The sequence below is a fragment of the Struthio camelus genome, chromosome 1 (genome assembly GCF_040807025.1).
Source record: "Struthio camelus isolate bStrCam1 chromosome 1, bStrCam1.hap1, whole genome shotgun sequence".
NCBI classification, from domain to species: Eukaryota; Metazoa; Chordata; class Aves; order Struthioniformes; family Struthionidae; genus Struthio; species Struthio camelus.
The window spans coordinates 142643043-142659275 of record NC_090942.1 but is presented as its reverse complement, the minus strand read 5'-3'; the positions used below and the strand labels follow the sequence as shown (position 1 = coordinate 142659275).

At 38.3% G+C, this 16233-nt stretch overlaps 1 protein-coding gene across 6 annotated transcripts in view; it reads left to right on the top strand.

Moving 5' to 3' along the window:
* The window catches only part of SHROOM2 (shroom family member 2), a 133837-nt gene that overhangs the window by 96128 nt on the left and 21476 nt on the right, over nucleotides 1–16233 (top strand). For all 6 annotated transcript variants that reach the window (XM_068920967.1, XM_068920958.1, XM_068920949.1 and 3 more), the window contains one exon: nucleotides 1433–1536. In XM_068920967.1, the coding sequence (XP_068777068.1) occupies nucleotides 1433–1536 (104 nt within the window). The remainder of the gene's footprint in view (nucleotides 1–1432; nucleotides 1537–16233) is intronic.

Here is a 16233-nt window from a genome sequence, read left to right as displayed (position 1 = left end):
TGTTTGATCTGAAAGCTGAATATGACAAAATGTGTGTTGGCTAAAGTTTAGAGATTTAAAAAATGCCCGTTAGTGCTAGGGTTACTCTAAAAAAAAAAAAAAAAAAAAAGAAAGGAAACTTCTTAGTGTTTTATTTTGTGTCCATTTGCTTAATTTAAAAATATAAATCTATTCCTCAGAGAGATGCCAAAAGTCTGTTCAAGTTGCAAGTAAATATTAAGTTAATCTTTAACTGAGCCGGGCTGGGGAACGCTTGGCAGGTGGCAGGGGAAGTAAACAGAGAAACTAAGTCTTTCAAGCTCTTTGTTTAAAAGAGGATGTTCAAGCTGCTACAAGATTGCCTGATACGTAAGAGTCGTAGTATATTCAACCTGGGCTGAGCTTCACCTTCTGCATATATAAAAGCTGACTTCAAGAGAAAACTGAAGTATTGTAGTTGTGTAGGTTTTTCTCCCTTCTCATTCTTGTTAAAAAATAAAAAGAATGAGACTAGTTTAAAAAGAAAAGACAAAAATAGGTTGATCACTAAAAGCTGTGAGCTCATTTTCTTTAAGTTTATTTCCTTAAGTATTGCAAAAGTTTCTTTTTGAACCCTACCTGCAGACTTAATTATGTGGCTAATTGACTAGGGTAGAGATTCCAAGAACTGAAAATATTCACCTGGAAGTTATTTTCAAAAGTAAAATAACTAAATTATTAAATAATTGTCTATCCAGCAGAAAAATCATCATAAAATCTATTCCATGTATGCATTTCTGGCTTATTAGTCAGTGCCTTTAAGTTCAGTATAGGCCTCCTGGGGCAAAAAGATGACACCTGTTTAGGCACCTGGAAAATATGGTAATAAGTGCATTTGAAGATGCTTGCAACAGTCAGGGGTAAATAAAGGTGTTGTTTCACATATATAATTCAGATGATTTCAGTACTAATGTGCAATTAAATTTTCTGTAGGTTCAGTGTTTGTAATGCAAAGCTGTGCTTTGGGTGTGGTTGCTTGAAGATAGTGAGATAGCAAAATTCTGGAACAGCAATGTTGTATGTTTTACTAAGAAACTGAAGTACACACTGAGAGATTCAAAAGCTGGTGTATACTTGCCTGTTCTAAAAAGTGAACAAGTCTTCAGTAAGTTCTTTGCTTTATATTTGTCTTTGCCAAATAGAAGTGGCAGAGGTTTATAAATGTTAAGTTCTTCTGTAGATCAGCATGCTAAACTAGTAACTTGAGTACAGGCAGGTCTGTAGTGCTGTGCAAGAGGTCACATAGCATATTATACTACTTAAAACCAAACAGGCTTAAGACATGCTATGCTGTTGACTTCATGTATATTCAAACAGAGCAAACCCACAAATAAGAGGTTCCATAATCATAGATTTTTCAGGAATCTGAAACATGATGACTTGATGTCTTACTTGTGCTGTAAACCACTTATAGGAAGTCTCAGTTGAAGTACGAAGGCAAGCAGAGGATTTAAAGGAAGATGGGGAGCGTATTTTCTCTAAAATTAACAGTCTGGATGAAAGGAACTGTACTGTAAGGTAAGTATTTCTTAATTTCTGGCTTTTCTTTTATGAAGACTCCTATGATCTTATCTTTTCCTGACCCAGACTGGAAGGTTAAATATGTTGATTTCAGAGTTTTTGCAATGCCTGTTTGCCTTTGTTTCTTTCCTTTTCCCCACGTACTTTCTTCAGTGCGCAGGATATACTTAATGTTGGGACTGAAATTTTGGGGGACTCTGTGGTGGGCTTGGAGAATTGTCAAGTGTTGAGTGTATTAATTTTAATTTAAGAGACAGATGATTCTTACGAGTGAGTATGGAAAGGTTGAGATTTTTTTCGTATTTATCAGTTATGGGTTTTTTGAAGGAGAAATGCTTGAGGTTTCCCAGAAGAGTCTTCCACTATTGTACTTGGCAAAGGCTGTGTGTTACTGGAACACGGCGGCACTGTAAATTGGACTTTTCTGTACTTGTGCCTTTACAGAATGTAACACATGAGAAGAAGCCATCAAAAGTTGTTTTGCCATTCAGTCAGTTCCACTCTTCTTTATTAATTCATGTTTTAATTTAACCGTACAGTTCTTTCAGGCCCTCTTCAAATGTAATGACTGTTGTATGCACAGCATAGTTAAAATGCTTGAATGTCTAGCATAAAGGGTGCCCTCATTCTGGCCAGGAGTTCTTGAGAATCATCGTAACGTAGCCATTGATTTCCGTCATTGCTGATACCGGTTCTGCTTAAATTACATGTGGCAGCTGAATTGATATTGTGTACAGAGGGCTATCATCAGGTTTTATATCTCATTTTTTGTGACAGAAGAAACACATATGTAGGAGAAACAATTTCTTCTGCCTTTCCTTAATTCTGTAAGTGGTGTTAATTTGTCAAGGGGAGACAAAATTTTGAACTGTAGCAAACGTACTCTATTCATGTCCATAAAGGCTTGCAAAAATAATATTATTTGTATTTTTATAATGTTGTATTTTGCGTTGCTTCTGGCCCGGCTGAAAAGACCATCTGCTATTTTTCTCATTCTTTGTAGCCCTTTGTACTTCCCATACAGTGATTTCAAAATGAATAGCACATGAGTGTGTGTGTGTGTGTGTGTGTGTGTGTGTGTGTGTGTGTGTGCGCGCGCGCGCGCGCATACATGTATGGAGGAAAGATTGGGCTGGAGGGAGGGAGAGGGAGAGGAAGCAGCACAATAAGCCTGGAGCAGACGTGCTTCTGTAGGCAGGCAGCATCTCTGTACAAGTAAAATGATTTCCATCTAGCATTGCTGAACCCTAGTCACAAAAGCATGTGAATAATACACCTACGCCAGCATTTTAACAGTGTTTGTGCAGCACAATTCTTGCTTTATAATCGCGGAATCCATGAAAATCACATGACTGGGCACCAGCTGTAATAACTTTTTTTTCGCTCTTTCTTTTTCTTTCTTTTTTTAAGCTGAAGCCTATTCTCACATACTATTTCAGATGCAGTATTTGGTCGTTTCACTGCATAACAAGAAGTTTTGTAAAATGGTCTCTTTCATAGTCTTTCCCCTACGTCTTTGTGTTATGCAGAGGAGCGTTTATATGTCTTCTGTATTTTTAAAAAAAAAAAAAAATCTCATTTAGGCATTTTAATTCCTGTGTTGTGAGCTGCCACTGCATGATGATGAATGGCTGTACTATGTGTTCTTTTATTAAGGTGGCGTTCCTGTAATAAGAAGGAACTGGACTCGTTGTGGTATCAATTAATTTTATGATTTTTGAGCTGCTCTAAAGGCATTTAGTTTCCTACTTTTAAAAGCTAGCACTTTGCAAATAGCTTTTGCTAAACCTGTCTAATCTGTAACATATTCAAGCACATGAATATTCACCAAACCTAGCATCTTCCTTATAGGCGTATTTAATACTTTCCTTCAAAATTTTGTTTTGCATTATATGGCTTATGGCCCTTACTTTATGTTAGAGTCCTACGTGCTACGGTTGCCTTTGTATTACCAAAGACGCTGCAACAATGCTGTACAAAGGACCAGCCCTTCGGTGTTTGTGACTTAGCTATAAGGTGACCCATACCGATAACCAAACTTTCGGAGACTGATGGCATGGATGCAAGCATTCTGTAGCTTAAAGGCTGTTTAGTAGTACTGGATGCCTGTGACGTCCCTCCTGTTGTTTCAAAAATACTCAATAATTTGGTTTTTAAATACACTTTGAATGTTTATCACTACAGCTGCCCTGTTTATTTTCAGGAGTAATATGAATCTTTTTAATGTGTTGACTATAGAATGAAAAAGGGGTGGAGTATTAAAAAAAATTACTAGCAAATTGTTTCTCCTATTTTTTTTGTTCCTTTTACTCTAGTGTTTTTTTGGTGCTTTTTTCTTTTCTAGCACATAAAAGAAAAGAATGCAAAACCTAAATTAGCAGTATTTACGATTTTTCTTTTTAATCTCTCATTCAAGAACCACCCTTGTTATAAGCGTACAGGAATGCAAACAGTCATCTGACATGAGCTGAGTGTTATTTTTTTATACTGAGGCTTGATAGGATTACAAATATGTACTTAGCTTTAGAACTACTTTTACTTTATGTGGTTCTGCAGATTCATGAAACGAAGTGGGTTTTTTTAAAAGATGCTACCAATTTCTATTTCAGATTAGCAACCAAAATTTAGCAAGCAAGAAAAATTTTTCTGCTTTGTAGCTTTTGATAGATATAGAGTCTGACTTTCTTCTTTACACAGGTCACACTTTCTGTGTCTGCCAAATGACATAGGCAAATGCTGGTTATACAGTTAACTTCCTTGTAGAAGTCTCCACGCTTTCTCTACAGACATAGCCCTTCAAAAGGTAAAAGATGTAAATTTGCAATCGAACCTGTAGCCTGTGGCTTCCTATTAGGATAAGACAGCATACGTAAAAGTCTGTTTGCCTCAAAGGAATAGTGCTTTATGATCTAATTCTTAAGATTAATACTTTTTAGAGCAGTTCAGTCACTGCTTTTATTTACTTTCTAAGAACATTTGATTTATATTTCTTAGTTTGTTTCTGCAAGGTCTGTAAAAATTACATCATTTCAGAAACTGAAGAGGGATTTATGAGGTAACAGTTAGCAGAAAATCTTTTCACTGTTTAAGGGGTAAGTAGAGAGCCATACGCATGTCAAGTATAGGACCACAGCATGACTCAGCTTTAATTAAATACCATAAGCCAGTTCTATTAGACCTTTCATGCCTTAGCAGTTGCTCCTACCTGAGCTTGTGAAGAGAGAGGAACAACCTTTACCATACAAAAATTGAATAAAAAATAGTTATTGAGGTCTAGGTTAACCTAAATTCCCAATTTTAATATTCCAGAAGGGCAAGACCAAAATCTGACAACCTGCCATAAGGAACCAGGAACTACAGAGAGGTTCCTGAATTCATTACTAGATACCTCGTAGGGAACCTTCTTTTTCAAAAGTTTGCCTCCATATTTACCAGACAGCGCAACAGCAAATAATTGTGTAAAGAATAAGAAGGATCTTCAGCAACATGGGAGTATGAATAAGCTTATATCTTCTGAGTTGAGTCGGAGGGAAGAGAATTTACAAATGGGTGATGCTTCATTTATTTTTATATGTTTATTGGCATGCTTATGCTATTCTGTGTCCATTATAAGAGTTAAGGCAAAATAGCTATAAGGGCCAACTAGCAGGAAAAAAAAAAAAAAAAGTGACTCATTTGGACTGATCTGGTTTCTCATGTAAACTCATGTTTACAGAGATAAATGATGATTTATTAGACACCATGAATATTCACAGGAGTTACCCAGTTTTTCATAACTCCACTATTTTAAATTTAGATTTGATTTTTTTTCTGTGCTGTCAAAAAATACTGTAGCAGCAATATACAGTGGTAGTATTAACTAGGAGCTTTAGGTATTGAAATATGAGGAGACTTGAAGCAGGCATGGCAAAAGGGCCATTTACTTAAATGCTTGAGCAGAACTCTGCTTGCAGGCATTGTTACGCATAAAGAATATAAATTTAAAATCCATATTTACTGTATATACGCTGTTAGAATCAAACTGGGAAGTTTTTACTGGATGAATTTTGCAAGAGAATGTTTCTTGGTCGTTGTAGGGCTTGTATAGCTCTGATGATGTCCATATAAGCAAAATATGCCTCCCCTTTCCTACGGAAGAAATAGTACGATTCTGGACAACAGCTTCCTTACAAGTCTGTGAAAAATCTCTTTGTCAGACATTTCATACATGTATTAACAAACTGCAGTGTTCTATGGTGCAAAAGAGGTCTGAGTTCTCTGTTTCACAATTTACCTACAGCTGTTGTCATTTTTCATACAAATACTTCCACAGAAAATAAACACTTGCTGTCAGTTTGCTGAGTATAGAATTAACTAACAAGCAATAATTTGTAGCAAGCATATTATAAAATAGGTACTATTACTTTTTTTTTTTAATCTAGGGTGCAATGAACTAACAATTTCTCTTGCTTTCCACATCCTCGTTTTGTTCAAGAGCTTATAAAGTGAAGTGTGCTCCTTTTTAATTAATTTAAATATAATAAGGAATGTCAGAAAGGTTTAAGTGCTCTTTTTGAGGGAGGTTAACGATGCAGTTAAAGGAAAAAGAAAACATGCCTTTCACACAGCTAGTACATACCTGATTGAAGTAATGCGTCAGAAATACAAGTTCCTAACAGTAGCAAATGTACATGTAAAAATACTTTCTTGCATATATTTAAAAAAAAAAAAAAAAAGGAATTGCTCTTTGTCCCTACCAGGAGGGTTATGATGTTGAATAGTAGCTATTCTTTGTCATTTGGGGGAAGTGCTGGCGAGTTAACATGCTTATCCTCCACAGACTCTCAGCTATTAACAGGATCTTAAAGAATGTGAGCGCCTGAAGCCCTTCCTATTTACATTAGCACTTCTTTATCAGTAAGGTAGGGATTGTTAATGAATCTGTCAGACCACTTTTTTGCCAATGATGTTCTGACATCATATACAGTATGGACTGATAAATGATCCAGTATAGTTTTGGGCTGCTTTAAAGCATGTATTTTATCAGGAACTGGAAAAAACACTTAGGTGACGTTTCTCATGCCTAAGGAGGTAATGAAGGAGAGAACTCCGGCAGCAAATATTCCTGTATCTGAAACCCCTTGCTAGTACTTTAATCTTCCTTAGATTTCTGTAAACGCTTGTAACTATTAGTGATGTTTCATTGCCATGAACCAGTATCTCTTTCCAATGTTTTTGACTATGTTTGATTGACAAATGATAGCTAAATGACTATCACGCTTTGAGATGTAGTAGCCTCGAGTTACTGATACGTGAAGGCAGCTGATGGAATGTGATTCTTTTAACAGTCATACTAGGGCAGGCCAGAGGTCTACCTAATCCAATTTTCTTTCTCTGACTGAGCAGTAGCAGATGCTTGGAGAACATAAAAACAAGGCAAGCATGTATCCTTTCTTTTGGGTATACTTGTCCAACCTCTGGTGATCTGCAGCTAGGCAATATCCTATGTATCTTGTGAGTTAGCAGCCCTTGATGGATTTTTCTGTCAGGAGCAGTATCTAACTGCTTTTGGAGCCACATAGGCCTCTGACATCTGCAGCTTTTTGTGGTGACGTGTTCTACAGTTCAACAGTGTGTTGTGAGGTAAAGCACCTCTTTTTCAGGGATGTTTCTCCCCTGTGAAAGCTGTCATATGACTTTACCCATCCTTATCATCCTCTTCTGTATCTTTTCTTGTTCTCCTGCATCCCTTTGTAGTGGGAGAACTATGCAGAGTATACAACATTAGGGAGTACTATGAATTCATAAGGTGACATAATGTTTCCTTTATTTTGACTTTTTTCTTTCTTGTTTTTTGACTGTTGTTGAGTACAGAGATGGTATTTTCATAAAACTGTCTGTGAAACCCTTGCTGAGTAGTAGTAATTGCAGTTATACATCATAGTACCTATTGCTGAGGTACAGGAAAAACTGTCCTGTGTGTTACTCTTCACTTATTAAAACTGATTTTCATCTATTGTTTTATTGCCCGTTCACTCAGTGATAGGAAAGCCTTGGCAGCTGGCTTGTGTGTTTATTACTCTGAATAATTTTGTCTCATCCGCAGCTCTTGCCACCTTTTCATCCCTTTTCTAAAGCATCTGGATCTAGAAACCAGTTCTATTAATCATGTGATAATGCAAGGGAGAACTTCATCCCATGGTAGTTAAATTTTTTAAGAGCCTTGGGTGAGGTAATTTTCGACTTGTTCTTGGCTGTTCTGTTTAAAAATATGCCTGTCACGTATATAGATGCCCTTTTCAAAATTAAGTATTGTAGGGTGGATTCTTGCTCTTTCAGGAATGATTAATCTAAGTACATATGGTCACTGGCACAAGGTAGCTCTTCAGGGGTAAAGTTTTGAACTGGATTGCATGCATCGCTCCGGATCAAGTCAGGAGTTACATGATAAATTGTAGTCTTTTTCTTCCTTATGTTGTCCATTTTTAAATTTTCAGGGCTGCTTAGGCTAATATGCCTGATTCTGCAAGAGCATCCCAGAAGCCTTCCCCAGTAGATCCCTTATTTTGTGATGCAGGGTTGGTCATAGCCAAATAAGAGTGCTGATAAAGATGCGTCCCACCACTGGTACTTCTTACTTCCTCTTTTCCTTCTCCTACACTCTTCTAAAAGATGTGTCCTTCTTTTCTTTCCAGGTTAGTCCTGAAATCCAGATGGACTTTCTTTTCACAGCCTTACTGTCTACTCCCATTGCCTTCCTATTCTTAATTCTCCTAGGAGTAATCAGCCCAGCATCTGTCAGGTGTACTTCCTACAGGTTGTTCTGATGCTCTGCTTTGACTTGCTAGCAGCTGCTGGATCTGATTAAATGGGCGTTGGACTGTCTCCAAAGCCTGCACTTGGTTTACAGTACGTTACTGTAATGTAGCCCTGGTTCTCCCCCATCCTAATCCAATTTGCTCGTTGCCCACGCCCCTCAAAATGTGGCTTTTCCCTCTACCTCCCTCTTAGGGGAATTTTGAATCCCTGTTTCTAAACTTGATGATAGCTACCCTACCTCCTAAGTCCCCTTTTTTCTGCTTCCAGCTTCTTGTTAGCGAGGGAAGTTCCTTTAGTTCCTTTCATTTAATTGCTGCTGGCCCATCTGTTCTCCACTGTGCATGCAGCAGCAGCAGCTGCCGTGTGCAAGGCTGCACTCGTCTGCAAAAGGAAGTGTCAGCGGATAGTATCTTCTTAAGAAAAGTTGGGGTCTTGCCCCCCTGTAGCCCCCTCAAAAGTGAATGTCACTAAGTGTTAGCAGTTAGGAGAAGTCCTAGACGTGATTCAAAAGTTATTAACATCAGGGTGGGGGAGGAATATGACGTACAAAAAAATTGTGGTGATTGAGACAGAGATCACTTTGTATGCTTTACTACTTTGTTGTTGTTGTTGTTCTGGTCCGATTTTACTGCTTTCCCTGAAAGGAGGATTCGAATGAGAACTATCTATACAACTTCAGTGAGGTTGAATTTTAGTTGTATCATCACTTAATATCCAGTTACCTTCTTGTGGCATGTTTTAATGATGAAATTTGAGTAGGGAAATTAGAGATATGATAAGGTGGCCCCCAGTGGTTATACTCATAAAGCATAATATGCTGACATATTGTGGATTTTATTTTCTCCTAAATTATTTGATGCAAAGCATTTTTTGGAAATAGGTAACCAGTTTGTCTCTGTAGTGTGGCAGTTCATGTATTCTGACGTATGGAGTGACTTAACTGGGTTCTCCTCCTATGAGCTTAGCCCATAAAGTGTTCACCTTCTACTATAAGCCCTTAGGCTTACATCATGATTTCCTATCACGTAGGACACTGTTTATGCCAGTAAATTTGAGTAAAGTTTTGTGCTAAACAGTCATGTAATAGCCATAACTGCCATTTCTGTGTGGGACAGCCAAACTTGTTACAGTCTGTTAACCGGTTGCATTGCGTTATGTAAACAATAAAGATAAAATGAGTTTTCTTGAAGTCATTATCTCTCTGTCTTGAAATCAAATAGACAGCTTTGGGAGAGATGAAAGCATTAAAAAAAAAAAATAGGGGGAGGGGATTAATTGGATATTAGCACTGTATCGAAATATCAAACTACCGTGTGTGATTTTGCGTGCAGTTTAAATAACCATGTTTTCCGCTTAAAGCAGTCATCTTTTTAAATGATCTTTTAAAAGATATTAAGTCGTATCCACAGTTTCTGCATTAGGGCTTTGGTGTGTTCTTCTAGATAAATTGAAAGGAACTCGAGTTTTGCTCTGATGAAGGCCATGGTGCATTTAGTTTCTAAAGCTGGAGCGTGGGGGTGGTAGTATGCTCATGCAGCATGAAAGCATTTAGCTCTTTCCCTACAGAATCTTCTGCAAGAAGAACGCCTGTACACACAACGCATGCAAACAAATTCAAGCTGGAGGGCTGTTGATGAAGACTCTTTTCTAAAATTAAAGCCTCGGCTGTTTGAACGTAGTTCAGAGAGGAGCCTTACAACACGCCGATCTTTTAAAATAGCTTTAAATATGTAAAACTTGTGGAATTGTTGTTGCTGAAATTAGGATCATGATTTTCACAAATGAAAGGAAAACCCTGAAAAAATGAAAGGTCTTTTAAAATCGTCTGTCTTGTAACCAAAACCAGGGGGTGGGCGCGGGGGAAGGGAAGAGCTTTGAAGTCTCTGAGATCTTTTCCCTGAGGTCAGAAGTTTCTGATGATGTAACATACAATACAGACCAAGCCTTCACTTATCAAGGTTAAAGTTGACGGAGCTTGTATGAACTTGTCAATCATAGGAAGCAGGCAAAAACAAGCCAGCTGTTGTGAGGCATGGCTTTGAAAATCCTCTGTGTTACAGTAAATGAGACACAGAGGTTGAGGCAGATTCAGTTCTGTAAGGCTTCCAAACTGGCTGGCACGTTCGCAAGGATGCAAAGCTCGTATGCAGTGAATACGGGTAAACGTCTGTAAATCCTGGTAAGATTGCCTTATGTTTAGTGTTACGGTATTAAAGGAACGACTGGATGCATGAGCCTTAATTATCTTCTTCTGTCAGCTCTGAACAGAATTTTGCAGTATTAATTCGTACAGTATTTCTTTTGTTCTCTAGGTCTCTGAGTACACGCTGTGTCTTCTGTCCCTATCAGCAGAAGCTGCGGTAGCAAATTAGGAGGGATGCAGTGCTTTTGATACAGATTTTTATTTTGCTTAGTGTAAATGACTGTTCTATTCCCTGGTGTTTTAGGAGAATAGAGGGAAAATGTGAGTTAATTCCAGCTAAGATGCTCTGTGTGCATGTGCGCGCACACACGCGCTGTTTTTAGCAGCTTTTGTTTTCACAGTTGGCATAACGCACACTGGAATTAGAAGGCAGTGCCTTTCAAAAATGTTTGTTTTCTGAACAGAGGGCTGCAGTGCTGCTGTTCTGGCTTGGGGTGCCAGGCTCGGGGTTCCTCTCAGCTAGGGGTGGTGCAAAAGCTTTTTATCTTGTTGTTTTCCTGGCGAATGTGTTATTGTGAGCGCAGGTTCGCATGAAGACCTTTTCCACAGCAGCGAGAGGTATTAGCTGGCTGTATAAGAGAATTGGATGTGACTATTAGAAGCAAGCGGTGAGTGCAGCTCTTGAGTGAAAAGATGGCTATCAAAATGTGTGCGTGTGCATGCTAACTAATTAAAATGTCTTTTTTTTTTTTTTTTTTTTGAGATGAGCTACACATTCATTTTGGTGCTTGCTTGAAGCAGGTGACCTAGCTATTATTCACAAAGTGTTTCATTTTTTAGTTTCTGTCGCGCTACTGAATCTCTGTTTATCTGCAAGCAGCTGTTTTCAGTAGTAGCAGCAAGAAAATAGCAAAAAATATCAGGATAGAAGTCTAGAGATTAAAAATAATTGCAGGAGGGCAACTGGAATGTATCTCTCTTGAAGAAACACAAATTTTCATTTTATCTTTTAGCTTTTTTTAACATGAATGTGATTTCCTTGTTAGCAGTATTTTGAAAGTGTTGCCTTTGTCTCTGAAATGGTTGCTGTTTATCTAATACAATGGGTCTTGTTATGCTGTTGGGATATTTTTATGATTGAATTCAGTGTTTAGGTGCAGAACATATTAACTGGCTTACTCAAGTGGGCACTGAAGTCATTTTAAATCCATGCATGCAATAATGGCATGTGCTAGGGTGGACATGCAATAGATAGAGCAAGTAAGAGGACAGCCATAAAAATCACAGCCATAAAAATTCCTTTTCTTTTTTAATTATTGAATTTGATGTGCAGTAGAATACAGGAGGGGCTTTTATTTTCTGAACTGAGAAAAATCTCTCCCCCTACCCTTTTCCACCAGCTTTTCCTATCTGCATAAACACTCCTATGCTGTTACAGGAAATTTAGTATTAATCAGATTTGATTTTTATTGTGGACCTATGCATTATGCTGTTACCCACAACTGACTGGCCTACATTTTACCCATCTACACATCTTTGCTTATTCATTGCAGAAGTAGAGTGGGTCTGGTCGGTTTATTTCTGCTTTTAATGGAAAGAGAAGGGTAACACTTCCAGAAAGAAAGAAAATCTGAGATGAAAATCCATTGTCGTGTGTGTTGCCATGTAAGTAGGACACAAGAAATTGTAATGGGTAGACAGATTCACCAGCAGTGTGTGTTATCATATTTCATTCTGTCATAAAACCAGGTGATTATGGAAGGATTATTAAGCTAGAGTGGCATTTTTTATCACATTGGATCCATAGACTGTCCTGCATTTAGTGTTGATTGGCTAAACAGCTACCATCACAGATAACAGACGTGTTAACAGGCGTGAAAAACAGAATTGGAAAACTTAAGACTTGCATCAGTACTATATCAGGGCTGCTTTTCTTTGTTTTTTTTTTTGTTTTTTTGGAAAGGTTAACATTCATTATTATTTTCATCTTAACACATGCTTTGGTGTTAAGATCCATGTTTCTGGGATGCTAGTTGTCATATCTTCAGAGCAAGGCAATGAACTGCTCTACTTCTTTGCAGCGACTAATGCTCTGTGCCAGCTTCCTGGGGTGACCATTATGGTATAATCATCATGGTGATTACAGTCTCCTTTATTCGATGAAGTAGTCTTCAAAGGTTTTTGAATAGTTTTGTACTCTCAGTTCTGATTTGGCGGCTTTGCAATATGTTTTATGTTCCCCAACCAGTAAATATTCTGTGTATTTCATAATGCATACTATACTAAGTAAATAGTGATAGCAAGTACAATGCTCATCAGAAAAAAGGACACTGGTAATATAATTGTGCTTGTACTGGATGTCCAGATTGTGGTGGTCTGATGTCAGTATCTCTTTGGTGTTGTAATAGTAAAACTAATCTGGGGGTTTCAAAATCTTTGGGGTACTGGAGCTTCTGGAAAAAAAAGCATGTAGGAGTCCCGTTAACATTCAGACACCTAACGGAAGTAGGTGTCAGCATGCAAGCGTAGTGCCGACAGCAGTTACAGTTCATAGGGATCTTAGGCTTGATTCAGTGAGCTAAACATAGGTGCCTAGTGAGACCTGAGATAGCTAAGGGTATCCCCACTTGGTTTCTGGCTGCCAGCCCTGAGGGGAACTGATGTCTCTGAATCTTTAACATTTCTGAAATGGTATAAGACAGCCATGTTTACGTAACTAAATTGATCCCCTAGTCAGTGCAGTCAGTGAAACCAAACCATGCTTTGTCTGACCAGCTATAGAGTCTGCTTTAGGATGAGCTGAGTCTCTTAGGTTGCATTGACTGTATCAGCATCAATTACAATGTATCTGGCTCGTGTGCAGATCCCTAAATTTTTCCTAAATCTCAGACTGAGTCTTACCCTTTGCATCCTGTTCCAGCTCTCTGGCATCATGTTATGGTTTCAAGCAGAACTGGGCTAGGTGGAAGAAACTACTCTATTTGCAGGCTGCTGCAGAAGTGCTTTGGGATCCCGCTGTCCAAGCACTATACAGATACACAATGAAAACATAGTTTCAGCACAAAAAGTTCACAGCTGAAAAGTAGCATATAGACAAGGGCTTTGGCTGCAAACAGGGTGTTGGTGTAAGCAAAGACTGTGTTTCACAATTGCTTTAAGCCACATAATTATTTGTTTAGAGCCAGGTCCATTCCTTGATCCAGTTTTAAATACTGGGGCAGCACAATTTCTACTGCTAATACAATGGAGACCGCAGGAATACACAATCGGAATATAGTAAGAATGAGACTGCCTCTTTTGGCAAAAAGTCTGCACTTAGATCAGCTTAAAGAGATCACAAAACTATGGCCTTGATTATGAGTTTGTTGTTGTGGGATGAGCACTCTTGTGGGGAATTCTTACGCAGGTATGAAGTCCCTTTTCCGGTATAGCTTGTAGTGTTTTAGAAGGAATTTAAGTTAAACAGAACCAGCCTCTCCATTTGCTTTCTTTTGCCAGTATGTCAGTGGAGTACGCGGCGTACATAACCATGCTTATGTTTTATGGTAAAACTTTTGCATGCAGGTGAGGCCTTCTAACAAACAATGTTGGAAAAACAGTGTTGGCTGATACGTTTTTGGAAAGGCTGTGATCTGGGTTTTTAAAGCTTGACCTGGAGCATCTTTGGAAATTATAAAGATGATTAAAAATCGGACAGGTTGAACTGATTGAAATGACTTTCAGTTACTGAGATAGGACATTCAGTCAGACCACCCTGTCTTTAAATATCCAAATTTAGTCAAAGCTTTGAGTGTGAGACAAAAGAAGGAAGTAGTTTGGGGGCTGGTTTTTATGGCAGCTAAAAATGTTATCCTTTGGATACGTATCTATACATAATGATTCATCTTGGTAATTGCCCATTGACTCCACTGACAGGCTCCTATCAAGTGAGGAAAAAAAAAAAAAGTAGATGTATTGCATGATTTAACTCAAATATAGCTTAAGCCATTGTCACCTTTTTCTGGCTTGTTAGAATATTCTGTTGTATTATTCTTGTTTTGAGGGGTCAGGATTGAGCAGGAGGCTTGATTGGTTTTCCTGGTTTAGACTAACTTGGCTTTTAAGTTTCAGTTAATATTTGCATATGCCCAGAACTACCTGAGCTGGAAGGAAATTGTGAGGTTGTACTTTTCCGTCTGGGTAAAAAATACTTAATGCCATTATTGACATATACATTTCTGCCCTCAGGGTGATGTGTTTTATTGTTCTAGTTAGCGACTAGAACTGTTATTTGAAATGTGCAAGCCACAAAGCAAAACTTTCCTCCTAAACTCTGGTGACTATGTAGCCTCTTATGCACTTTGCACAGACTTCCTGCAGAAGAAGTGAGCCTTGTTTTAAGGAAGAGGTTTTTGAAAATCAGGAGGACAGTTTTTTCTAACGGAGCAATTCCTTCCTTTTTCAGTCAGAAACAAAATTTTATTTTTAAAAAATTTTAGGTGTGAAGGCTGATGTACTTAGTTCCCTTGGTTCCTTACAAATACAGAAAGCAGGTGCAATTAGGAGGGGCTCGTGTTAGCTGCCTGTGCTAGACTCGCTCATACTAAGTACCACTTTGTATAATGTAAATCTGTGGATTATTTGTTTTCTTTAAAGTTCAGGTGAAGTGCACAGTAGAAAAAGCCTGACAGTCAGATCTGAAGTATCGGTTCATGCCAAAGATGGGTAATGTGATGTGAGCTTTCCCAGTTTTGTTGCATCAGGAGGGTGCTTGCATTTGGGTAACTGGTGTTGTATGATGGGGCTGGGGATGGGGTAGTTTGGGGCTTGAAGATAACTTAGAATTTCAAGTTTTTGGTGATGAGCATTTTGACCTTAGAGGGAAATCAGAAAGTAGATTTACTAGATTCTATTGTCGTCTACAATGAAAGTGGTAATAGTATAAATTGTCGTATTATCAGATGATTTTAAACTGCTCTCTCTCTCTCTCTCTCTCTCTTTGTGATAGTTTATTTATAGACAATGAGCTGTTTTCAGTGGCGAGTTAAAGTTTCGTTTGCATAATTCTGGGGTCCTCATTTCTGAAACAGCTGCATTTTAGCCCTATCATTTCATGAAGGAACAAGACATTTAAAGTAGCTCAGTGGCCTTCTTAGTATTGATAATAATGTAACACCTTTGCAGGTTGTTGCCACTGTGTTCTTCTGGGGCTTGAAGCTTGCTTTCTTTTCCTCCTTTCTGAACAGTAAGCTCAAATCTCTCCAAGTAATGTGATAAGCATGTTTTGCATGAGGATCCACCCACACTGAATGTAAACTAGCCCCAGTGTTGAATGTAGCCCAGCTACCTTTTCTGAGACTCGTTTTCTGTAGCGCTGCAAAATGGTTGATTAATTTTATGGAAACTGTATGAAGGCACGTATGCAATATCCCTAACTTCTATCTCTGTGTTTGCAAGTGTAGTATCTCTAAATTCATCTGTGCTGTGATTCTTTATTTCCTTTTACTCTGTTTTGGAAGGTGACAGGACTACCAAAGCATTCTTCGTTTCTGAGTCAGGGTGATAAATATTTAACAAATTTGGCTGGGATTCCTGAAATATGAACATGCTTTGGAAATGTTAACCTGTCAGAGACTCCTGCTGTACCCTGTCCTGTTTGCTTCCACCAGCACACCCACCTCTGATGTGCATGTTAAGTTCAATATGTACTTTGCAAACCGGCTGAGGTAGTGCATGTAATTTATGTCCTCGCACCATTTATGCCATGGCCTTGC